We start from the raw sequence: 25,674 nt of genomic DNA, 5'->3' as shown, positions 1-25,674 counted from the left end.
GCACATCACTTTGGAAAAGTTTATAAAACTATAATTTGGAGTTCCACAGTGAGAACGATGATTCACAAGTGGAAAACATCCAACACAGTTGCCAATGGTCCCAGCACATTCCCCCCAAAGTCAGACTCAAGTTTAGAAAAAAAAATAAAATAAAATAAAAAATTTAAAAGTTTAAAAATAAATAAATATAAATCAATAGGAATCAACTCACAAACACGGACAAATCAAATTTCGATGTAACACTTCACTCACATTTCCATCAATAAAAAAATAACAATAAAAAAGACTAGAAGACTAAGAATTCTAAGAAGTGCAGTTTCTAAGAATTTAATCATTTGGCCACATTAACCCAATGAGATAACACAAATGATCTGAGTATTTTCAGGAGTAACATGGCTAAATTCTGAAAAAGCCTTCGTTTTAATTTACCTCAGGTTCTTTAATCATTTACTAAACATCCACTAAGATCTATTTGCTCTTCAACAGTTCTTGTCTCTTTTACAATGGAATGATTTATGGTTGTTACTGGGTGTATCAGCAGACACAATCTGGACCTTCTTTGGGATTGAGACTTTTGTTAAAGTTTTAAACAGTAGATTGGATTAAAAAAAAAAAAAAAGACAAAAAACAATTAAAAAAAAGAAGAATGTTAAAAAAACAAGAATAATAAGCAAGTAAGTAAAAACTAATAATATTTTTATATAGTTTTTAATAGTTTTATGTCATATATATGAAGCTGTTAAATGTTATCTACACTGTTTTGCCTCAAATAGTCGTTTATTTCTGTATGTTTGCATTGGCTACTCGATTCAATGCTAATCTAACCTGGCATTACCATTGAAAACATAGCTAGTTAACAATAGCATGCTAGCAAAACTTCCTCAAAATTTTCAAATTAGATGCCTCATTTATATATCATCTATCAGTAAGCTTTTATACTCTACATTGTTGCCACTCCTTTTACAACCTTTTCAGCCGTCAGCAAGTCTGCAAAACGAAACCATTGATAAGGAAACACGTTTTACCTGTTTGACTCTAAATAATGAAGCAATACTTCAGAGCTCATTGTTCTGGTGTTTGCTCTAGCATGAATGATGTTAACTTTACATCATGAGACAATCAATTTTGGAATAAAGCTTGATAGTTAACATTAGAGAAACTTAAAACTTAAAACTTATTTTAAAAAGATGATTATATTAAATAATTGTGGTGGAGCTGTGTGAAATTATGGTTCCTTTATACACAGTAACGTGTACATTCTTTACAAGTCTTGGGTACAAGACAAGAAATGTACAGTCTTTACCTTGCCATGCAGGGTTTTGTAGGCAGTCTTGATCTGCTGGCGCTGAGCGTTACTGCGAGCCGTCAGCAGCTCCAAAATGGTTTTTTCATCAGTGCCTAAACGCACAGTAAATTTCAGTGTTAATAATACATTCAAATTACATACAGGTCCTGTCAAACGTTTGGACACACTTTCCATGGTTTTCCTGATTTTTACTTCTTTCTACATTGTAAAACAATACTGAAGGCGTCCAAAATATGCAAAAATCTCCTTTGAACAGTTGATTCATTCATTGAGATGCATCCGTCATTTTCCCCCCACAGATCGCTAATCTTCCTCGCTCTTTACGATTTTTTCTTTACAACATCAGAAGAATCTTTCTTTCCTTAGGTACCTGTTTAATCCCTTGTTATGTCAAGACTAGACTACTGCAACTCACTCCTGGCAGGTCTGTCTACGTCAACCATTCGTCCTCTGCAGGTGATCCAGAATGCAACTGCACCTCTCATTTTCAACCTTCCTAAGTTCTCCCACACCACCCCACCTCTCAGCTCCCTGCACTGGCTTCCTGTAGCTGCCCGCACCAAATTCAAAACCCTGACGCTTACTTACAGTACAAAGCTAAAAACAGCTCAGCACCCACTTACCTCTCAGCTCTAAATCACAGCACACACCTCACCACGTTCCCTCCGATCCTTCAGCAGTCCTCACCTGGTCCCACCATCTCTCAGGAATCAATGAATACATTCATCTAGACTCTCTTCTGTTCTGGCACCTACAGTAGGTGGTGGAATAAAATTCCTCTAGATGTCCATATAACGGAGTCTTTGACTATCTTTAAAGGCCATGTAATTGTATCTGTTACTTATGCTATGTAAAGCCTTCATAACGGCTCTAATCTGAGGTGCTGTTTATTAATTGGTGATTTTTGAGGCTGGTAACTCTAAATGAACTTCTCCTCTGCAGCAGGAAGTTTTGCAATATGTGTTTTTTCATAGTTTTGAAATCTCCAGTACTGTTATAGGATGTAGAAAATAAATTACTAAACAAAAACCATGCAAATAAAAGGTGTGTCCAAACCTTTGCCTGGCACTGTAAATTGTAAAATTGTATGTACTGGGTATAGCTAAAGAAAGTACTCCACCCCTAGAGCTTTTTCCACGTGAAATTAACACAAATAATAGTATTTGTGTTGATTTCATAACAACGGTGATCATTAACCAAGTAATTTATTAATCTTTTTTTTTGGAAAAACTAATCAAAGATTGCACAACTGCTTAAAAATTACGTAAATACAAAATTTTAAAATGTTCAAGGGGGGTGAATACTTATGCACTCATGCAAGGGATTGTACATCTTGCTGACTGGAAGCAATAGAAGCAACAGGTACTCCCGTAAATATGTCTCATTAAAAAAAAAAAGGCATAAAGGCTAAGGGTAGCATAGTAGCTGTGTTTGTGTTATTTAAATATTTATTCTGTCCACCCAGCAGCCGTCCAGCACGAATAACGAAAACATTCATCAACACTTTCAATTAGTTCTTGCAGTATATATACTATGTTATATACTGTGTTAACTGTTAACTTGTAAACTCTGAAACACTCTTTAACAGCTGTGTGTGGCCGTGTACACTGTGTGACTAACCGAATCCTTTCATGGCCTTGAAAAGGCTCTCAGCATCAGCGTTGGCGTTGAATCCGCTCTGAGGCTTGATGGTTCCTCTTCCAGCCTGGGCAGAGGGAATAAAAAGGCAATGTTCATTTATTTTCCAGAATTCAAAACTGGAGCTCTTCACTACAGTTATTAGATTTCTGTAAAGCTAAAAAAAAAATAAAAAAAAAAGAGGTTAAAAAGAGACTCCTAGTTTGACTGTAATGAATAATATGAGTCACCAAATTTTTACCATTTTGCCTTTTGGGCCTGCCTGTCCTTTTAAGAAATAATGAAAGTCAGCTGAGTAGTTTTCCCAAAATGGAACGTTTGACTGTGCGAATATAACGTCAGATGAGGGGAAAAAGAAGTAAAAAAAAAAAAACGAGAGGGCGAGCGAGGGAGAAAGAGCGGGGTGGGGATAAAGTGGGTTATGACTCAGAGACTGTCTAAGACAGAAGTGCGTCTTACATAATAGCAGACAATCTTACAGGCCAATAAAGCTTTTAAATACCGCAATAAATATGCACTTTTACATTTATTAGTAAATCGGTTTGAAGAAAAACCTTAAAAACACAAACAACACATAAATAATACAATATACAGTACTAATACTAAATATTTACCTATTCAAATTGAGAAATTGTCAGAATCTGGTTTATATCATACTTGATATTTTTCCAGTCAAAATATGCATAAATCTGGCATTTAAAAAGTACAGAATAAGTCTAAGGTTACCATTTAAAAAAAAAAAAATATATATATATATATATATATATATATATATATATATATATATATATATATATATAAAATTGGAGTTCGGACTTGTTATCTCAAATTTCTGACTTTATTTGGGGTTTAAAGTCAGAATTGAGAGGGGAAAAATCAAAACTCATTTTTTTTTTTTTGTGGAACCAAGTAGGGTTTTTTTCTTAAATTATTATTATAATTTTTTTTTTAAAGATACCATCTACAGCTGAAAATCACATGACCAAGAATAATTTGACCACTTCAGACTTCCTAAGTATAGTATGGCTTTATACTGGTCTCCAACCCCACCCTTACTATGAGTAATAAGACTTGCAGTGTTTTTGCAGGAACCTACAGCCCACAACTACTGTTGTAAGTCTTTTCACAGAAGGAGGACAGCAACTTAGTGTTATGCCATCTCCCAAAATGGTGCAATTCCACTCCGTACTTCACTTTGCTTAAAAACAGCAGCACAAGAGCAGATGAGTTCTTCTAAGGACCTTCCACTCGCGTTACTAATAGACTTACAATATTCTGTGCCTACACCTTGACCTCAGAAACCAATATGATATCAGTTTTTATGATATCTTATTCCTATAGCCAGTGTCCGCAATTAGGTCAAACGCTACAGCACTAAGCATTAAAATAACCACTAATAAGCATGGTCACATATCCATATTTTAACTCATTTTATATCTAAGCAGAGGATTAAGAGCATTGCTCAAAAACCCAACAGTAGCAATTTGGTGGTGCTGGGGTTTAAACCTGCGACCTTTCAATTAGTAGTCCGAGACCATAATCAGAGCTACCGCTGATAACCTCTCATTTACCCTACTTAACTTAAGTTCAGGTTAAATAAACACCACAGGGGCACCAATTCTAACACACTGACTAATTTAATTATTACGTTTGGACTCTTGTACTTTTAAATGCAAGCACTGGGTTCACAGATCACTTCCTGTTGTGTTTGCATGCATAAATCCAAACAACAGCGTTCCTGTCTGATCAGGCCGTAGTAGGGGAAAGATGTTTGATCATGTGCTCCTGATTCAGGCTTACAAAGCAGGACAAGTAAACAGATTTCAGCTCTTTAGACACTGACTCTAATGACACTTGTTTATTAATTTGTCTCAATAATCAGGCTTAACCGTCCATAAATTATTGTACATAAAACTGAAAACATCCAATGCATGCATTATCTAAGACAAGCAAATATAAACAAGTTACAAGTGAGTTCGCTTCGGTCATTGGTGTTCTCATATCAAACTACTCTTTCCTGTGGGAAAGACAGCATCATGTTTACATTCCTGGATCCGTACTCGCTTACCTCATGTGATAGGGATTATTAATGCAAACACAACTCCACCCGCCAGAACAACGGCAGATGGAAGTGGTATTTGTAAAAATGAAGCAAGAATGGGAAAGAAGGAACCACCCACATACATGAGTCAACATGTATACTCAAGGAGGAAAAAAAAAGAAAAAAAAATTGGAAAACTTTTTTTTTCTACATCTCAGCTCATGTTTAATTACAAGATTAACCTGTTTTCCACCTGTTGGATACTTTAGATAAATAAATTCCTGCACTAAAGAAAAAGCTTTAACATTTTGAGACAGGTGCCTGGTCAACTTTTGTATTATTATTATTAGTTTTTTACTTTTGTGTTATTTGCATAAAACTATTGAAACAACTTTACAAAAATCTGCATGTTGATTCAAATTTAGATCCATAATAAGCAAGGCGGTGATGGGGAAGACACAAGACTAAAACTTGAAAAGGAACCAGATTCAAAAACTTTTCTACAACTGTACACTAAAAACAGTAAATACAAATTTAAAGTATCCTAGTAAGCATATGCATTGAGACTGATGAGAGTGATTCATTCAGGGACCACCTACAACAGGCAAGAGTGAGTCACACACACACACACACACACACACACACACACACACACACACACACACACGACCAAAAAACGGGAAGCGGAAATTATTACTTCAATGCCAAGATTTAAGCTCTTGTTATGGTTACAAGCTTGTCATCTAAAACACAACTGCTGCTTTCGTTAGTGCAAGAATCAAATAATACACTGGCTGGAAGACATAAAAGCCTAAAAAACTAGTAAAAGAACTTACAGTATATGAGTTTTTTTCCCCCACTCATGGGAGTGTACAATGATTGTGTGTTGACCAGGAATGCAGAGGCATCGCCATTTCCTAACCTCAACACTAGAAGATTGCTATGCAGTCTTTGCAAAAATCACGTTTATTATAGTGGTGTGAAGAATCTCAGTGAAATCAGTATATGAAATCAGTGTCCTAATCATTACCTGTCTACATATATGGATGAGTTTGAACACATGAGCAAGTTTGCAAAAGAATTGTTAATATGCAAAACGTTTTAATAAGATGTGCATAATGTGAGGCTTTTGTTGTTAAAGGAACACAAGGAATTCTAAACAAACAAATAAACAAAAGCATGCAAAGCTGTTCATGATTTATTCATTATAATTATTATTGTTATGAATGTCATTTAAAACAAGCAAATATAAAAAAAAAACACTTTTTGACTCACCATTTTCTCTCTCTTTCTGCTCTTCTGCTTGACACAAAAGGGGTAGAAACAATGCAAAAATGTTTACATTAAATAATCATGAAAAAAAAAACACCTGACATCCAGGTAAACAAAAATCAGGTAAGAACTCTCACATGCACGACTTATCTCATTAGATTTGAAAATGTTGTTTAAGCTGATGCAAAGTGGATTTAAAGTAAATGAACTTACTAACTAAACAGGGCTTTCCACACTTCCTCGGCAGAGTGCAGGAGAAGAGAGATGAGGGGATATTTAAACAGCTTTTCTGTTACATGAACCACACCCTGTCCACGGCACGAACTACAAGGCATTGTGGGTAATGTATTTTTTTCCTCAATAAAAATCTAGTTCTTGACCTGACTGAGGCTGCGTTCCATTCCACAGTGTACTCTTAAGTGTGCTCTTCTCTACTCCCTGCTCCATGTCCAGAGAATGTCGGTTAAGGGAACTTCCCTCGACTTCCATTAGAAACACCCTGCAACGTCACTAGCGAAGACGTCACCTCCTCCCTTGTTACCATGGTAACGTATGCACCTCGGATACCTGTTGTTGCTGCTGTGAAAAATTAACGCTACAGAAATTAAATAAGCAGATACGATTATTAAACATATATTACTGAAATGTTTACAACTTGTAAATTAAATATTTGATGAATTTACAAGATGTATGGAGAATTTCTTTTTATAGATTACTAGCCTATATAATACTAATAATTTATTGATTAAATAGATTTTTTTTTATTATTGTGCCATAGTAATATTATTATACCGTCTTCTATAATATTGATAATAAATATATAAATCATTTTTAGGCGAACTTTTTTTTAAAACTAGCGAGTCGCAATGACTGATGGGAATTTTTTTCGTTCCGGTGAAGTGAACAGCCGTTGTTCACTCGTTCCCTACACCGTTTAAAGTTCTCTTTGAACTAAGCAGTTTCGCTTCTTGCGGTTTGGAATCCCACTTAACATGGCGGAATATCCTGTGCAGTGTACCTCGCAGGGCACTTCAAGCCGATCAGGACACAGCCTGAGAGGCGAGCGTGCGGTACAGATCTCTTTGGCTGTGTTCCATTCTGAAGTGTACTTCACAGGGTGCTCCCTACTTTCTGCTCCGTTTGCAGGGAATGTCAGTGAAGGGAACTTCAATCGACAAAACACCACCATTCAGAATAATATGTTTGACTTACAGTATTTCAACTTGATTGTGTCATATTTTTTTTTCCATAAAGAAACCCATTGGTCAGAACTCGCTCAGTGCATTTCATACAGTAGAGAAGCCAAAACCAGGCTCAGAAAAATTTCTGTCTGTATGTATGTCTGTATGTCCAACTAGATTTTGCACAGCAGGAAGACAGAAATAGAAAAATATCTACCTAAAGTTATCCTGCGCAATAAGAGAAATCAAAATGTTGAGTAAAAGTGATGTTATGAACAGTTATGTGCCAGATTTAATAATCTACTTTAAAATAAACTACTAATAATCTTTTCGCTCAATGTAAACACACACCTGCAGCACTAGTGAGTCATCTATACAGCTTTATCCTGTATACAGATCTGGCCTGAAGCCTATCTCAGGAGACTTAGGGCACATGTTAACCACCGTGCCGTGGTTTATAAAATAAAAAGATAAAATAGATAAAATAGCTTAATTTACAAGACCTCATATTTCAGAAGTATTCGAAATATGAGGTCTAGTCACTTGAACCATCAAATGGAAACAGTCCACTTTTGCAGTGAGGACTAAATATCTATTTGTCAGGTGATTATTTAAAAAGATGGGTATTTGTGTTGCTTTATCACTACATAACTTTATGAATAACTCATTACTTGTTTCAGAAATTGTTAGTTTGCATTAAAGAGTGACAACACTTATGGTAGGGAGTGACCCAAGGTTGTAGTTTATCCCACCCAACCCACAATGCGTTCTCATTATTTGGTTTACCACATCATGTTATTTTATAATGCCCATCATTTTTTATTTATGATAGCAGTAAAGGAAGCCAAACAGCAATATAATCCACTTCATGGAACGTATGGTTTAATAGCACCATTACTGAGACCTGTTTTTTTTTTTTTTTTTACATTTATTGCTTTATTGCTTTTATCAAATTCTGGACTACAAGCATGTAATAAGCATACAAAAAAAAAAAAAATTTGTTACCACACATCAGAGTTAGTAACATACAAAAAGAATAAATATTTTCAGCAATTCATTAAAATTGTGTGACTGCCTGAATATTGAATCGCCGTGCATGCTTGCAGGTCGTGGAGCAGATTTACGCATCATCGCCGCCACACAACAGAAGAAGGGTTTTACCATAATCACCAGAGGTATCACCCTGTAATAAGGATTGATAAGACAAAGGGAATGATACTGTTCAAATATTAGTGTACTGCAATTTAAACAATATCATGTCTTAACCATGTGTTAGACTGAGTGTACACACCTTAATCATTTTGTACAGAGAAGTGGCAAACATCCTCCTGAACTCCGCTCGTATGTCCAGAATGTCTATTTCACTACGGGACACCATGATCTCTATCAGCGTCTTATCGTCAGTCCCTGCGCCCTGTAGAGATGGATGATTTGCATCAGCACTCCATAACAACATAACAAAAGACACAAGCAAGACACAATATAAAACATGAGGGGAAAAAAGCCTAATACTAAAATATATGAATGACAAGATGGTAAGTATTTAGGATATCTAGACGTCTATGAATAAAGTACTGTATGTTGCTGCATAAATGATCCTAGTTGTAATTATCACATTTTATCACTGCAAATTTAGTTTTATTTAAACAGACAACTTTTAAAACACAGTCATTCCTCAGCACCTAGAAAAATAGTAACTGATCCAGTATATTCTATTACTGTATGTTGCATTTTAGCTTTTAACATTCATGATTTTATCTATATTTCAGGTCTTGAAAGAAGCATGTGCCATGGAAAAGATCCCGCTTTCTCAGCATTCATTCTATGTCCAAAACATTTTAGCATAACTATCATAAATTACATCAAATTACTTTATGGCAATGAACTTCCTATTGCTTTGTGCTCTAGCTGATATTGCAGAAAAAAAAACTTAATTATAAAGCCATAATTGTGCCTCTTTTTGTTGCAAACTTTGAACACAGCCGACTGAGATAAAGATTTTTCCAAACAAAATCTGATTGTTTTACTATTCCACAGGCCTTTTGCCATTCTGGGAGACTTTAAATCAATGAAATTATTCTAGCATATAAATCTTTAAAAAAAAATTTTTTTTAAGAAAACAGTCATTGTGCTTTCTAAAGACTTTAATATTAATGGTGATGTCATTAATTATTGGTCAAATGGTTGTGCCATTTTAATTCTGCATGATCTCAGTGCAGCCTTTGATACTATTGATCATGGCATTCTGTCAAACAATTAGAGGTTAAAGTTGGGTTTGCAGAGCCCTGCGTAAGAATGGTTCACCTCTTACCTAAAATACACTGCCTTTTCGATTCAAATAGGAAAATGTTCTTTATTCCCTGCTCAATTAATTGTGGTATCCCCCAAGGCTCAATTTTGGAGCCCTTGATATTCTCATTATACTTGCTTGGGCCTCTTGCTGGACGGCAAAAACGTTTTACAGCTAAACAAAAATAAAACTACAGTAATGACAAATAGCTCTCCCAGCCTCTAATATACCATAACACACAAAAATCTTTGTGTAGCTCCGGAGACTTTATACTGTGCATGAACTACACTATTTGAAGAGATTTGGCAAAAACCTACTGTACACTCTTACCTTCATTGCATAATACAGACACTCAGCTAAATAGGCAGGAACGCTTTTGGCACACTTTACTGTAAGAGAAATGCAAGAAAAAGGAGGAAAAGATGAAAAATACAAGGTAGGACAAGGCAGAGTATGTTTCTGGATATGAACTAATATAAAGTGACCCCAAACTTTTGAATTATAGTGTATATATATGCACACTATCATTCAAAAGTTCGGGGTCACTTTCTAACTCCATGATGGTTCCTGATTTTCTTTCTACATTGTATGGAAATGGAATGCTGAAGGCGTCTAAAAAATGCATTAAACTCAGTTAATAATGAGATGTGTCTGCTACTTATGCTCTGTAAAGACCTCATAACGCCTCTAATCTGAGGTGCTGTTAATTGGTCATTTTTCAGGCTGATAACTCTAAATGAACTTCTCGTCTGCGGCAGAGGTAGGTTTTGGTCTCGCCCGTCTGGGATGGCCTTCATGAGAGCCAGTTTTATTATGGTGCTTGACGGATTTTGCAAATGCACTTGACAATACTGTTCTTGCAAGAACTATTACAGAAAGGCTGACCTCTGTGTCTTAAAATGTTGTTTTTGTTGTTGTTACGTAATTACCTAATCCCATATGTGTTATTTTATAGTTTTGAAATCCCCAGTATTGTTGTAGAATGTAGAAAATAAATTACTAAACAAAAACAAAGAAATTTGCAAATGACCCCAAACTTTTGAGCGGTAGTGTACTGTATACTGTATATATATATATATATATATATACAGTATATTATTGTTGAGTGTCCGCAAGTGTGTGCACAAGGTTTGATAAGTATTTGTAAAGCTTTGAAATTGCCATTTACTAATGACAGCTGTTGCCATGCATCAGATCTAACAAGCTGCACAGAGCCATAATAATATTTTTATTTTTTATTTTTCTTCAATTTAGACATAAGAAGTAACTATGCATCAATGTTTGCTAAAAATATTGTGCATTTTTTTGATTTCTGCTCAGATGTGTACATGAGATCAATGTACGTTGCTCTGCATAACTCCAAATAAAACAATTTATTGTGTGTGTATGTTTGTCTCACCAACAGCCAGCATTAGTTCTTTTAGGTGGCCACTGGTTTCTTTCTTAATACTTTCTTCAATCTGGAATCCAGACAGTTTCGTATACTCAGTAAACACTGCAACAAAGCAACACACAAACGTGATCAATAAGCAGAACAGAACAAGACCAAGTACTAGTGTAGGTACTTACTGTAAGATACTTACATACTTAAATAATAATCATGTTATTATTTAATTTTTAATTTGTAGTATAGAGTTACTTTTTTAACACTCTCCAAATAAAATAATAATTAATCATCATTAATAATGATTAAATCTAAATAAAATAAAATATAATTACATAATATTATCTTACAGTAATAATACTTTTAGAAGAATACACATTGTTTCTGTGAAAGCAGGCAAACCTGACATTGCCTTAGTGGAATTAAATCCATGCATCCATGAATCCATGAATCCGTCTCATGATTGGGAATTCACATACATTCAAGATGTTAACTCACTAACACTAAAAGTGATGGAATTCCATAACTGTTTTTCATTAACCTGCACTTTAGAGTTTTACATAATTTGCCAAACTGTCTATTTTTTGGTATTGATGTAAAAATTTTCACCTTACTGAAAGGGGAAAAAAAATCAATGTTGTGGGAAGGATTTCTCTTTATACACAGCAGAATTTGAAGGGTGCCAATAATTCTGTGTGGTCCATGGTACGAGAGACAGAGAGAAATATACCTCTCCTGAGATGTTCAGCGCTGCGGTTCCCCAAAATGGTGACAAATTTTTCTTCATCTGTACCAAACTTCTTTTCTCCTGCTTCAAAGAGGGCCTGCAGTCACACACACACACACACACACACACACACACACACACACACACACACACACATACTCATGAAAGATTTATAGAGATTTGCATCTGGCGTGACATGATTTAGACTCTAATGCTGCTTCATGATTATGGGGATACACTGGTAAAGAATATTTAATATTTGTAACTCTAGGGGGTGTTATAACATTCACTCTCTCACTCATCATCTACTATATACACACACTCGCATGGTTAGTCATTCACTTCAGGCAATTTGGAAACACCAATTACCTGCATGTTTTTGGACTGAAGGAAACCGGAGCACCCAGAGAAAACCCACCAAGCATGTGGAGAACATGCAAACTCCATGCATACAGACACTGAGGTGGGATTGAACCCAGACACTGGAGGTGCAAGGTGACAGTGCTAACCACTAAGCTCCTGTGCTGCCCTGCTATACCACTGCAGATTGCAAAAGCACTTAAACGTACATAACCTACGTACATCTGGTCCACTAGAGTCAGTATTTTCTACACTGCTATAGTCTTGTTTTATTTTAATTTGCTTTTCTGTAATAAAGTCTTACCTTTGCATCACTCTCTACGTTGGCCTCTTGCACACCCTGCTGTCTGCTCGCCTAAAACCAAAATAAATCTCATTGAAATAATAATCACAATACACACTTGCACCATTCTTCTTACTGATATAATGCAACCAGTAACGTTAGATATGCATGTTCTGCTGCCTAGTAACATTACCTGCAGCAAAACAACCAGCAGCTCCTTGAAGTGTCCACTGGTGTCACCAACCACGTCCTCTTCCAGGGTTTTACCATACTCTAAAACACACACACATACATTATCAATAGCAACCAAACTAAACCCTGGTCCTTAAAATAGTTTTTACAAATAACCAATAATCTGTAACTGGCACCCATACAAAAGTCCACATCACACACTCTCGTACCCTGCTTGTAGGCAGCATTGATCGCTTGAATCTCACTGCAGGTTCTTGAAGCCAGGATGTGAATCAAAACCTTTTCACATGTTCCTGCACCCTGAAACAACAACATAACTTCAGACTGAGCTGGTTACGTGTGCAACTAATACACACTTGTACTGTATGTGGTTACTGTATGTGTGTGTATACCTTAATGGCTTGCTTCAGACACTTTACATCATACATTGTTGGAGTGTCCAACAGTGCCAAAATCAATGTCTCAAAGTGTCCTCCCAGCTCTGACTTCAGTTCCACCGCCAAATCCTAAAGGGGGATAGACAAAGAGAGAAAGAGAGAAAGAGAGAGAGATAGACAAAGAGAGAGAGAGAAAGAGAAAAAAGAATGGAGAAAAAGTTAAATCCCTACTTCGAACAAAACACATGACGGATTCACATGTAAGAGGTATAAATGGAACAAGTAAAATAGACAACTTGGCAGGAGAAAGATGTGCAATAAAAGTGTCCTAAATGCCTCTCCATAGTTAAATGACTTATTACACAAGCATCACTAAATCAAAATGTGTTCCCCTATTTAATCTGATATTACACCAAGCTTCTGTGATCAAACCCTTCTGAATTGTAATGGGTTTATTCTTGTTTGAGTTTTCGAGTTTCAATGTTACAATTCTCACATTCACACATCATCACACATTAAAAATAAAAAAAATTTAAGCATTAAATGACAAACATATGCTGTGTTCTGAATTTTAACATTTAATATTACAAATATATATATAATTATAAAACTTCAGATGTATTGGCACCCGCGTCCGGGGGTCTACCCAGCCTTGTACCCTAAGTCTCCTGGGATAGGCTCCAGGCCCGACAGGATAAAGCTGTGTAGAAGGTGACTGAGTGAGTGAGAAATGTATAATTTATATAGTTATAAACTCCTTTCTTTGAATACAAGAGCTGTTGCTTAATGCTTTCTATGAATCATTTAGCCATTTAACCATGAAACAACACATTACTCTTCTTACAGTACTGAGCAACATTTAATAATTTACAAACCCACACATTACCTGTTAAATCAATAAGAGATAACACCTGTAAAAACTTTATCTTTTCCCTTCCTGTTGTAATTGTTTACTGAATCTATCAGCAGGAACAATCTAGATTTTCTCTTATATTGATCCTTTTGTTAAAAGTAAAAAATATCAGGGAAAAAACACAGAGTAGAATACTAAAACAAAAACAAGAATATTGAGTAACAAGGAGAAAAAGAGTTTGAGTATATATATATATATAAATTTTTGCTTAATACATTTTTTACTTAGGTATGGTGAGATGCGGTTATCATTAAGTCTGATTCAGTAATACTGCAGGGTGGTGGATATTCTATCTTTCAACTTTTTTCATTTTTTTCTTATTTTACAAACTATTTCAGCCTTCCGAACCTGCCAGGTGATGTGCACGTCGCATCATTGTTCACATTTGCTTTAAGTGTTTGCTCCAGCATGACTGGTGTTAATTTAGGTCATAAGACGACAACTTAAAGAGAGAGACCAATTTAGGAGCAAAATTGTCATAGATCATTAAAGTAAATTGAAATGGAACTTTTAAAAACGTTTTTATTAAATTGTTTTTATTAAATATTTGCTGTGGATTTAACTGATTTACTTTTGCACAGGACTGTGTGAAATCACAGTATATTTATTCAGTATTCAGTATACCTTTTATTTATTTATTTATTTATTTCATAAACAGTTGAAATGTGGTCTTTACCTTGCCGTGCAGGGTTTTGTAGGCAGTCTTGATCTGCTGGCGCTGAGCGTTACTGCGAGCCGTCAGCAGCTGCAGAATGGTTTTTTCATCAGTGCCTAAACACACAGTAAATTCCAGTGTTAATATTTTGTTAATACATACATACTGTATAGTACTATTCAAAAGTTTGGACACACCTTCTAACTCCATAGTTTTCCTGATGTTTATTTCTTTCTACATCGTAAAGCAATGCTAAAATTGTCCAAAATATGCAACAATCTCCTTTAAACAGTTGATATTGAGATGTATCTGCTACAGTACTTATGATCTGTAAATCCTTCATAACAACTCTAATCTGAGGTGCTGGTTGTTGGTGGTGATTTTTGAAACTGTTAACTCTAAATGATAAGTTTTGGTCTTGATTGCACAATTGTTGAAAGATGTTGTACAGTAAATATAAAATGTGAAAATGTTTAGGGAAGGTAAATTCTTATGTAAGTAACTTATGTTACTGTATGTGCATTTATGTCTTACTGTACCTCAAAGTGATTAAAATGCATAATAATCATTTGAATGTGCTTCATTTAAAAGAGGAGTTTAGATTTGTCTACATTTAATAATTTGATTTTTAGCTTAACTGTTAAACGCTCTTTAACAGCTGTTTATGGCCGTGTACACTATGTGACTAACCGAATCCTTTCATGGCCTTGAAAAGAGTCTCGGCATCAGCGTTGGCGTTGAATCCGCTTTGAGGCTTGATGGTTCCTCTTCCAGCCTGGGCAGAGGGAATAAAAAGGCAATGTTCATTTATTTTCCAGAATTCAAAACTGGAGCTCTTCACTACAGTCCAGTGGATTTCTGTACAGGGTTACAAAGTGACTATAATGAACACAACATGTTAACAATATGAAACGATTCACGATTTTGGCTTCTGTGCTAAGAACTAATGAAAGTCGGCTCAGAATCTGGTTTATAACATACTGTACAGTACTTTGTCCATACATTGTTTGAACACCTCTTTATGGTCAAGGCGACATGATTGAGATAAATGTAGCTCTCCTTCATAAAAGACTTTCTAAATCTTAGTTATCTCATCATCAAAGAGCCTAATCTGCATTGACCTCCTCAGACTTGCACCATGGTCACATTTTAATTGCTACGTTTACAGTATCTCAGTCGCATATCTCAATTTTTACTATTCTATCCACTATATAGTGTATATATAAAAATATAAGATACATATGAGGCGCCGTATAGGGCTTAAATCAAACTTTACTCATGCACACACATATGAAACACTTGCATACACATATATGAAACACTCACACATACATATATACTACTAACTGCTCAAACAACTACATATGAAACACTTGCATACACATATATGAAACACTCACACATACATATATACTACTAACTGCTCAAACAACTACATATGAAATGCGCGCGCACATACATACATACTTTTCACGCACACACATACATACTTTCCGCACACATACATACATACTTTCCGCGCACATACATACATACTTTTCACGCACATACATACATACTTTTCACGCACATACATACATACTTTCCGCGCACACACATACATACTTTCCGCGCACACACATACATACTTTCCGCGCACACACATACAAACTCTTCTCGCACATTCACCTATGAGATTCTCAGTGTAACCGGAAGGCATTTCAGTGTAAAAGGAAGGCATTTCAGTGTAACCGGAAGGCATTTCAGTGTAACCGGAAGGCATTTCAGTGTAAAAGGAAGGCATTTCAGTGTAGACGGACTTGTCGCTTCATTCTCCCTGAATGGTAGTACTGGTTTGTATCATCACTGCTCAATCACATGGCGTATTCAGAACTATCCACATAATGTCTGAATATTTCAGCGGCAGAAAACGCAGGTGATGATTTGCAAAAAGAAAATTGAAGCACGGAATCTGTGGCTAATATGTCGGATCCTACAACAGAAAGAAATACTGTTTTGTGAAATGTGTTTCCTCGCCTTCGCTAATATGAACAATAACTCATCGGAATCCCACGGGACAAACATTGTTCCGACCCCCCATATCACCCACTTTTGTGGTGATAAATAAATCACTCGTTGTCTTCTAAACTGTCCATTAACGGTCTATTTAAGAAACGCTACTACTAATCAGGGAGAATGAAGTTCATATACATTGAAATGACTACTCCCTACACCCTACTCCCTGCGCAGGAAATGTCTGAAAAGGGAACTTCACTCTACAAAATTCCACCATTCAGAACACCATGCAACGTCACTTCCTCCTTGCGTTACCATGGTAACACAAGCACCTCGGATACCTGCTGCTGTGGAAATTTCACGCTACGGACATTAAATATAGATTATTTATTGAAACAAAAACTGATACCATAAAAAAATATAAAACGTATTATTTATTTATTTATTTTTACAGATTACTAGCCTATATAATACGAATGGTTTCTTTATTAAATCAAAATGTAAATTATTGTGTCCTATTTATATGATGTCCTCGCCTCGATAATAATTATAATAAAAATATAAATTCATTTTCGAGTAAAATTTTTTCACACTCCAGCGATATGTAATGACTTATAGAAAATTATCCATTCCCTTTTCCGCTAAACTAAAGATCAGTTGTTCACTCGTTCCCTACACCGCTACAGTTGGCTTTGTGCGCGTGCACAGAAAGTATGTATGTGTGTGTGTGCGTGCGTGTGCGCGGAAAGTGTGTATGTATATGCGCGGAAAGTATGTATGTATGTATGTGCGCGGAAAGTATGTATGTATGTGCGCGGAAAGTATGTATGTATGTGCGTGAAAAGTATGTATGTATGTGCGCGGAAAGTATGTATGTGTGTGCGCGGAAAGTATGTATGTATGTGCGCGCGCATTTCATATGTAGTTGTTTGAGCAGTTAGTAGTATATATGTATGTGTGAGTGTTTCATATATGTGTATGCAAGTGTTTCATATGTAGTTGTTTGAGCAGTTAGTAGTATATATGTATGTGTGAGTGTTTCATATATGTGTATGCAAGTGTTTCATATGTGTGTGCGTGAGTAAAGTTTGATTTAAGCCCTATACGGCGCCTCATAGATACATATCTCACTGGAAGATACCTGTAGTACAAAAAAAGGAAGCAGCATATCATGTAAAAGGCTTCTCGGTTTTGTATAGATAAAAAAAAGAATCAGGTGCAACAAAGTCCTCAGCAGGACTGCGTCTGGTTCTGCAGCATGTTCAGTAAAACTAAGCAGCTAATTTTCTTAAAACTGCAATAATGGACTATATTTACTGCAAAGGGTCATCAATTTTTTACTTTATTTCATCACAGTTTTTCGCAGTTGCTTTGGTGCATTTCTCACAACAGAATTAAACTTTGCACAATAGTTTTGGCACAACCTTGTGGCCGTTTCATGTTCATTTCGTCCAAGGGCAAATGCCTTTGAGTTGAGTAAGTACAAATATCTAAAGAATGGTCACTTTTGACTTGCTATTCATCCCTATCTCCTTGCTTTCATCATGAATGTCACAATTATCTATACTTGTACCGGCTGAATAGTCATTGTCCTTACAACTAATAGTTTTCATTTCATTGCTTGTGTCATTGCACTCAAAATTGTTGAACATCTTGTCAAACAATTTGTACACCCATTTTGAAAACCCTATTTTTAAGGCGTTTTCATGAAAATCTCCATAAATTACTTTTCTCCGGTGAACCTTATCTCACACTAATAAAAATTGGTGTGTGTTACTCTTACTTGCAACCAATGAAAAGCCTCTTCTACCCAGGCCCAGGTGAATCGCGTTACAGTATCCCCTACTCTACAAGTATATATAATGTAAACCAACAGACAGGATTGGCATGAGGTGCATACTGAATCTACAAAACTGCAGAACATGGAACGTCAGCCTTGTGGAAGAGGGGTGAGGATCGGTGGAGGACGAGGACAAAACCGGATACGAAATGGCCAACTACATACAGTAGACACCTTCCTGACGAAATCAGGGCAACACTTGTGGATCATGTGATAAACCATGGCCTCACAATGGCCGAGGCTGGTCGAAGGGTGCAGCCAAATGTTGGGAGAACTACTGTAAGTTCTATTATTCGGACATTTCGTCGGGAAAACAGGTGAGCATACTGTAATGTAGTTATTCAGCACAAACTAATTTGCTCTGCACTTTCATAGTCATACAGGAGACGTGCATTAGGACATGACCTTATAGATCTTTACATATAGACGTACTGTAACTGAAGCGCAGACTTGGCCCATGTGTAGCATAGTGAGCTGTGGTACAATACAGTAATGCTGTAAAGAAAGTAGTTTTGAATGATAGTCCTGTAACAATTACTGTAAGCATGGTTGCGTTTATTTATGTTTGTGTTTTTTCATCTGCATCTCAAAAAGGACTGCCAGACAACCTAGAAAAGGTGGAAGAGGTCCACTTTTGACACCGCAGCAAGAGGAAAGAATTTGTGCAATGGTGGCTGCAAACAAGGCTTTGAGACTAAGAGAAATGCAAAGAACTGTTGTAGAAGATGACACCATCTTCGGAAATATTCAGTCAATATCAATTTCCACCATAGACAGAGTCCTCAGACGGAATGAAATGTCCATGAAGCAATTGTACAAAGTACCATTTGAACGGAACAGTGATCGAGTGAAGGAGCTCCGTCACCAGTATGTACAGGTAAAACATGTTTGCATATGTACCTCTGTTTACTGTAAAAGTTTAGGCCACTTACATTTATTCATGTTACTGTAATCCTATTTACAATTCAAACTGTACAATCTGTTGTGCCAAATGCACCATTACAGACTTTTTTATTCTCATCCTTTGTATAGCATATCATGGAATTGGAGGCCAGGAAACCCCTGCACACGTTTGTATATCTTGACGAAGCGGGATTCAATCTCGCAAAAGGCAGACGGCGTGGACGAAATCACATTGGAGAAAGAGCCACCATTGATGTCCCAGGCCAACGAGGAGGAAATATTACAATGTGTGCAGCAATCTCAGAAAATGGCGTTCACACCCATATTCCTCGTATTGGTGCATACAATACACAACACCTGTTGGCTTTTCTGGACGCTCTTTATAGGGACCTAATCCCACAAAATGAAAGGGATGATCCTGGTGACAATCGGACAATTAATGTAAGCTTCCATCACTCTGCTGTAGTCAGGCAGTGGTTTGCAGCACATGACAGGATGCTTATGGAGTTTCTTCCTCCTTACATTCCATTCCTAAATCCAATTGAGGAGTTTTTCTCTTCCTGGAGGTGGAAGGTATATGACAGGCATCCACATACCCAAATGACCTGCTAGCAGCTATGGATGCAGCTTGTGATGACATCACAGCAGAGTTCTGCAGAGGGTGGATTTGACACTCCAGAAGATACTTTCCCTGATGCATCGATAGAGCTGACATTCGCTGTGATGTTGATGCAAATATGTGAGCAGACAGAGACGGGAGCGTCTAGATATCAATGATTGATATGCAGCAGTGTCTGTTTTGTTTTTTTTATAACTACTGCAGTAAGGTTTACTGTCTAAGTTTATGTTTGCTGTAAAATGTTTGATTTACTGTATTTCCCCAGTTGCACAATACTGTGAACAGTTTTAATTAAATATTATCAAGAGTGCATATGAAGTGTCTTGATTTTCCTTTACAATTTATGGTTTTCAACATGCCATGCATGCTGTCCAGACTTGACATGTCATTGGGAAGCACCTACAAAGAAATCCGTCACAATGAGAACATGTTCAAACCATTTGATTTTGTGACCAAAGGTGCTGGTGTAATGACTTGTAATTGTGACAGCCCTGATTCTTTGATATAAGTATTCGCTTTTGATGAATATATTATCTGTTTTGATTAAGGGACTTGCTTTTGAAGCATTGACTACTTATTTTGAGCAACTGACTTGCTTTTGAACAACTGACTTTTCTTTTTGATGAAGTGACTCACTTTTGCAAGTTATCCACCATGTTTTGCAATTTGCACTAATTGTTTTGAGAAGAGCCTTAGTAGTGGTGCAGAGATCAATTCTGTTGTGAGAAATGCACAAAAGCAACTAAGAAAAACTGTAATAGATCTCAAGCTTTTTTTCATGCTATAAAAGTGAGGTTATCTAAAAGTCAGGATGTCTAAAGTCCAGCATAATGCGGCAAGTGCTTAAAGTAAGAGTGGCATGCGAGGAGGGCGATGCCAAGCACCCCAAAGACTTGAGGACAAGTGGAATGAATGCCTCTGTTTGATCACTGCACAAAAGACAGTCGCTAAAGAAGTGCATGAACTGCCGTGGCACTTTTATTCCTGCCAGCCTTCGCAATCCAGCTGCTGAAGAGGAAAAGGCCACTGCACTCAATGTTAAGTTATACCGATTGTCTTTATTTGTTTGGATAATAACTGCATACATGGAACTTGTACGACAGATAGATAGATAGATAGATAGATAGATAGATAGATAGATAGATAGAAAAACAGACAGACAGATAGATACAAAGACAGATAGATAGATAGATAGATAGATAGATAGATAGATAGATAGATAGATAGATAGAAAAACAGACAGACAGACAAATAGATAGATAGATAGATAGATAGATAGATAGATAGATAGAAAAACAGACAGACAGATAGATAGATAGATAAATAGAAAAACAGACAGACAGACAGACAGATAGATAGATAGATAGAAAAACAGACAGACAGACAGATAGATAGATAGATAAATAGAAAAACAGAAAGACAGACAGACAGATAGATAGATAGATAGATAGATAGATAGATAGATAGATAGATAGAAAAACAGACAGATAGATAGATAGATAGATAGAAAAACAGACAGATAGATAGACAGATAGATAGATAGATAGATAGATAGATAGATAGATAGATAGAAAAACAGACAGATAGATAGATAGATAGATAGATAGATAGATAGATAGATAGATAGATAGATAGATAGAAAAACAGACAGACAGACAGATAGATAGATAGATAGATAGATAGATAGATAGATAGATAGATAGAAAAACAGACAGACAGACAGACAGATAGATAGATAAATAGAAAAACAGAAAGACAGACAGATAGATAGATAGAAAAACAGACAGACAGATAGATAGATAGATAGATAGATAAATAGAAAAACAGACAGACAGACAGATACAAAGACAGATAGATAGATAGATAGATAGATAGATAGATAGATAGATAGATAGATAGATAGATAGAAAAACAGACAGATAGATAGATAGATAGATAGATAGAAAAACAGACAGACAGATAGATAGATAGATAGATAGATAGATAGATAGATAGATAGAAAAACAGACAGACAGATAGATAGATAGATAGATAGACAGACAGATAGATAGATAGATAGATAGATAGATAGATAGATAGATAGATAGATAGATGGATCTTTGAGCGCACTGCTGCATGGAAGAGAGCACTAACCACCACCGCCTGGTAAAACATAGTAGGTCCAGTTTGTCGTCCAGCTGCACCCCCAGGTATTTGTATGTCCTCACAAGCTCCACACGGTCACCATTAATAGTCAAAGGTTGTGGTTGAGATCAGGATCTGGATCAGTTTTCTGTACTATTCTTCTTTTCCATTCCTGAAACAGTCCACGATCGCAGTGTCATCTGCAAACTTTTGTACATGGCAGGACTCTGAGTTGTACTAAAAGTCTGACATGTTAAGGGGGGAACAGGACTGGAGAAAGCACAGCCCCTTGCGGCGCTCCTGTACCGCTGATCACTTTGTCAGGCCTGCAGTCCCCCAGCCGCACATACTGAGGCCTACCTGTTATCATTATGTGCATGTCCATACATGCATGCAACACATCTTACTATACTTGTAAGGACCTTCCACTGACACAATTATTAATAGAGTTACATAAGTCTGTGACACTTTAACCTCAGCGAGTTTAAAGTGTATGAGAGGGAAAAAATATGAGAGGGAAAAAATATATATATAGTGTCCTCCCAGTTAGGTCAAATGGTACAGCACTAAGCATTCCCTATATAACGACTAACAGACACAGGTGTGGTGCCACCTTAGAAACAGGTCTTTCCACCCTAAATCTAACTCCTACCTCAAGTCACATTACTAACTTTCGGTAACACTTGAGTATTAAGGACCTACAAAGTAAATACAGTAGTCTGATATTCTGCAATCTGCTCTACTGTCTAATGTTGTTCATTCTCTTTAAATCATAAAAACTGATCACATCTAAAGGATACACACTTCTGCAGACCTGGACATACAATGCATTAAAGCTCTAAAGCTTTTCATCAGACTTAAATCTTCTTAAATATCAGTGTTGCAATTTGGTTTTACTGAACACAGTAATGGTACATTATAAGAAAAGTACACCCCTGTGGGACTTCTGGGTAACACATGAGGCTGTGCATTGTTATTGATTCAATATGATTATTATTAGTAGTAGTAGTAGTACTTTTCCTTAAAACATCTCATAAATTAGACCTACTTAGAACCAGTTCATGGTTAAATTATCGACAAATAATTCACTTTTTTATCTTTAAATGGAAACACCGGCTTTATAGATCATAAATTTCCACCTTCTGTTATGATTGCGTGCAAAAATCCCGACCCACACAATAGCGTTTCTGTCTGATCAGGCCATAGTGGGTGAAAAGATGTTTGATCATGTGCTCCTGATTCAGTCTACAGAGCAGAATGTTTTAGGTCAAAAATTTCTTTTTCTTTTTTCTTTTTTTTCTTTTTTAGCTCAGGCTTTATTTGCATGATTTGTTAAAATAGTTTTAATGACCTTCCAACATCCAATGCACGCATCATGTCAGACAAACAAACATAAGAAAGAGTCCATCATTGGTGTTCTCCTATCAAACCTCTCTTGCCTGTGAGAAAGCCAGCATCATGTTTACAGTCCATGCTGGTTTCATTTGTATGATAGGGATTCTTAATGTTTATCATGCATCTACACAAAGACAAGTCCACCCGCCGGAACGACGGCAGATGGAAGTGATATTTGTAAAAGTGAAGCAAGAATGAAAAACTAGGGAAACCGGCCACATGAGCCATCGGTAGGTTGGAAAACTTAACTACAAGAAAAACCTGTTTTTCACCTGCTGGAACTGTTTTACCATTAAAGTAAAGCTCTAACATCTTGGTGACGAGGAAGACACGAGACTTAAACTTGAATAGGATCCAGATTCAAAAGGGAACGCGTGTACTTTTAACATTTCTACAACTTTACACTATAACGTTAAACAGTCTACAGTAACCTGGTTGTGCAAGATGATGCATTGGATCAAGGATAAGGCTGATGTTCATTCAGGGACCAGGCACAACAGAAAAGAACGAATCACACACACAAGTAATTAAAAACATACGCGTAATTATTACTTTGAGGCCAAGATATAAGAGATATGTAATGCATAAGCGCTTGTCATCTACAGCACAATTGCTGCTTTACTTAGTGCAAGAATCAAATTAAACATTGAGATACAGCTGACTGGAAGACAGGAGACTGAATAAATAAATAAATAAAAAGCATAAAAGGTGTGGAAGAACTTGTATGGGTTTTTTTTTTTCTTGCCCTCATGGGAGTGTGCACTGATTATGTGTTGACCAGGAATGCGGAGACATCGCCCTTTCTTAACTGCAACTCTGAAAGATTGCTCTGCAGGTTTTGTGCAGATCACATGTATTATAGTGGTGTGAAGATTTTTAGTGATGAACACAAGTGTTGATAAAATTAGTGACCTAATTATTGCCTGTCTGACTTTAAACACATTAGGGAGAAATGTATGATATGAAACTTTCGTTTTGAATGTCTAATTTCTTATTATTATTATGAGTAGTAGTAGTAGTAGCAGGAGTAGTAGTATTGTTGTTGTTGTTGTTTTTATTATGATTATTATTATGATTATTATTATTATTATTATTATTATTATTATTTAGGGATAATAATGAAATGAAAATTTATAATAACACAAATTTTTTACTCACCATTTTGTCCCTCTACCTCTCTTTTTTTCAATTTCTGCTTGAGACAAAAGACAAAAGGATTAGAAACAATCCACAAATTATTAAATTTAACATCCATGAAAACATCCAGGCAAAAAAAAATATAAAAATCAGGTAAGAACGTTGTTTAAACTAATGCAAAGTAAATGAACTTACTAACTACAGAGAGCTCCCCGCACGTCCCCGGCAGAGTCAGAGTGCAGGCAGGAGAAGAGAGATGAATGGATATTTAAGCAGCTTTTCTGTCACCTGGGCCACACCCTGCTCACGCTATGAACTACAGGGGATTATGGGTTGCATAGTTTTTTGCTAAATAAAAAACCAAACACACACCATACTGTAGTTTTTCAAACTGACTGAGAGGCGACAGGTTGTCTTACAGATTACTGTACAACTTTGTGGTTTTGTGTGGCTCTACATAATATCTCGTACCTCAGGAGGTGCAGGTGGTCTAAGATCAAAGGAGAAGATTCATCATTTAAGCATTTTAAAGTTAAACATCTTAATGAGTTTTAAGTTAAACATCTTAACAAGTGAAAGTGTGGTTCAGTGCTGCTCGAATGTTTTAATGTAAACATGACAGCAAAACTGGATTAAACTGTAATAATAAATATTTTCTCACGCCATCTGCTGGTGATGTAATGACATCCAGAAAAAACAAACAAACCCTGAGATTAGAGATTCAAAATGCAAAATTCCAAGTGCAAAATTAAAGACTTAAATTGTTGCTCGTGGCATTCTGAAAAGTATGGATTTCTCTATTTTGAATTTAGAATTAAAACCATTATGCAAAAAAAAAAATGCACATTGCCCGTTATAATAAACACTTGTTTGTGATCGGTGACGCCAATGGTTTAGGGGGCAATTACTTTTACACATGGGGGCAGTCAGGTTTTGCCCTTAATAAATGAAATCATCAATTAAAAAGTTTTTATTATTTTTTTTTTATCTGGTTGTTAGTTGTCATTTAAGTGTGACAAATAGTAAAAAAAATATATATATG

At 36.1% G+C, this 25,674-nt stretch overlaps 2 protein-coding genes across 5 annotated transcripts in view; both read right to left on the bottom strand.

Moving 5' to 3' along the window:
* The window catches only part of LOC128508184 (annexin A5-like), a 56,005-nt gene that overhangs the window by 5,069 nt on the left and 25,262 nt on the right, over nt 1-25,674 (bottom strand). The window contains exons 1-4 of one of the 3 annotated variants that reach the window (XM_053479402.1): nt 6,471-6,601; nt 6,261-6,284; nt 2,927-3,011; nt 1,304-1,398 (exon numbers count right to left, since the gene is read on the bottom strand). In XM_053479402.1, the coding sequence (XP_053335377.1) occupies nt 1,304-1,398; nt 2,927-3,011; nt 6,261-6,263 (183 nt within the window). In that variant the 5' untranslated portion in view covers nt 6,264-6,284; nt 6,471-6,601. Of the gene's footprint in view, nt 1-1,303; nt 1,399-2,926; nt 3,012-6,260; nt 6,288-6,470; nt 6,602-25,674 lie in introns of those variants that run through there. The other 2 variants (XM_053479403.1, XM_053479404.1) reach the window with 2 other exon arrangements.
* Nucleotides 8,346-24,870, bottom strand: LOC128508188 (annexin A5-like). Of its 2 annotated transcripts, XM_053479408.1 has the most exons (13): nt 24,828-24,870; nt 24,654-24,687; nt 15,310-15,394; nt 14,641-14,735; nt 13,067-13,180; nt 12,884-12,974; nt 12,676-12,755; nt 12,504-12,554; nt 11,843-11,936; nt 11,128-11,223; nt 10,059-10,117; nt 8,730-8,852; nt 8,346-8,621 (listed from the first exon to the last, which is right to left on the bottom strand). In XM_053479408.1, the coding sequence occupies exons 2-13, from the start codon at nt 24,654-24,656 to the stop codon at nt 8,559-8,561; spliced, it is 954 nt and encodes a 317-aa protein (XP_053335383.1). In that variant the 5' UTR covers nt 24,657-24,687; nt 24,828-24,870; the 3' UTR covers nt 8,346-8,558. The 2 variants fall into 2 exon arrangements, with proteins under 2 accessions (XP_053335383.1, XP_053335384.1); XM_053479409.1 differs by lacking the exon at nt 24,828-24,870 and having other exon boundaries at nt 24,654-24,690.

The sequence above is a fragment of the Clarias gariepinus genome, chromosome 20 (genome assembly GCF_024256425.1).
Source record: "Clarias gariepinus isolate MV-2021 ecotype Netherlands chromosome 20, CGAR_prim_01v2, whole genome shotgun sequence".
Classification (NCBI taxonomy): Eukaryota; Metazoa; Chordata; class Actinopteri; order Siluriformes; family Clariidae; genus Clarias; species Clarias gariepinus.
The sequence above is the reverse complement of the archived record's forward strand: the minus strand, read 5'-3'. Positions and strand labels throughout refer to the sequence as shown.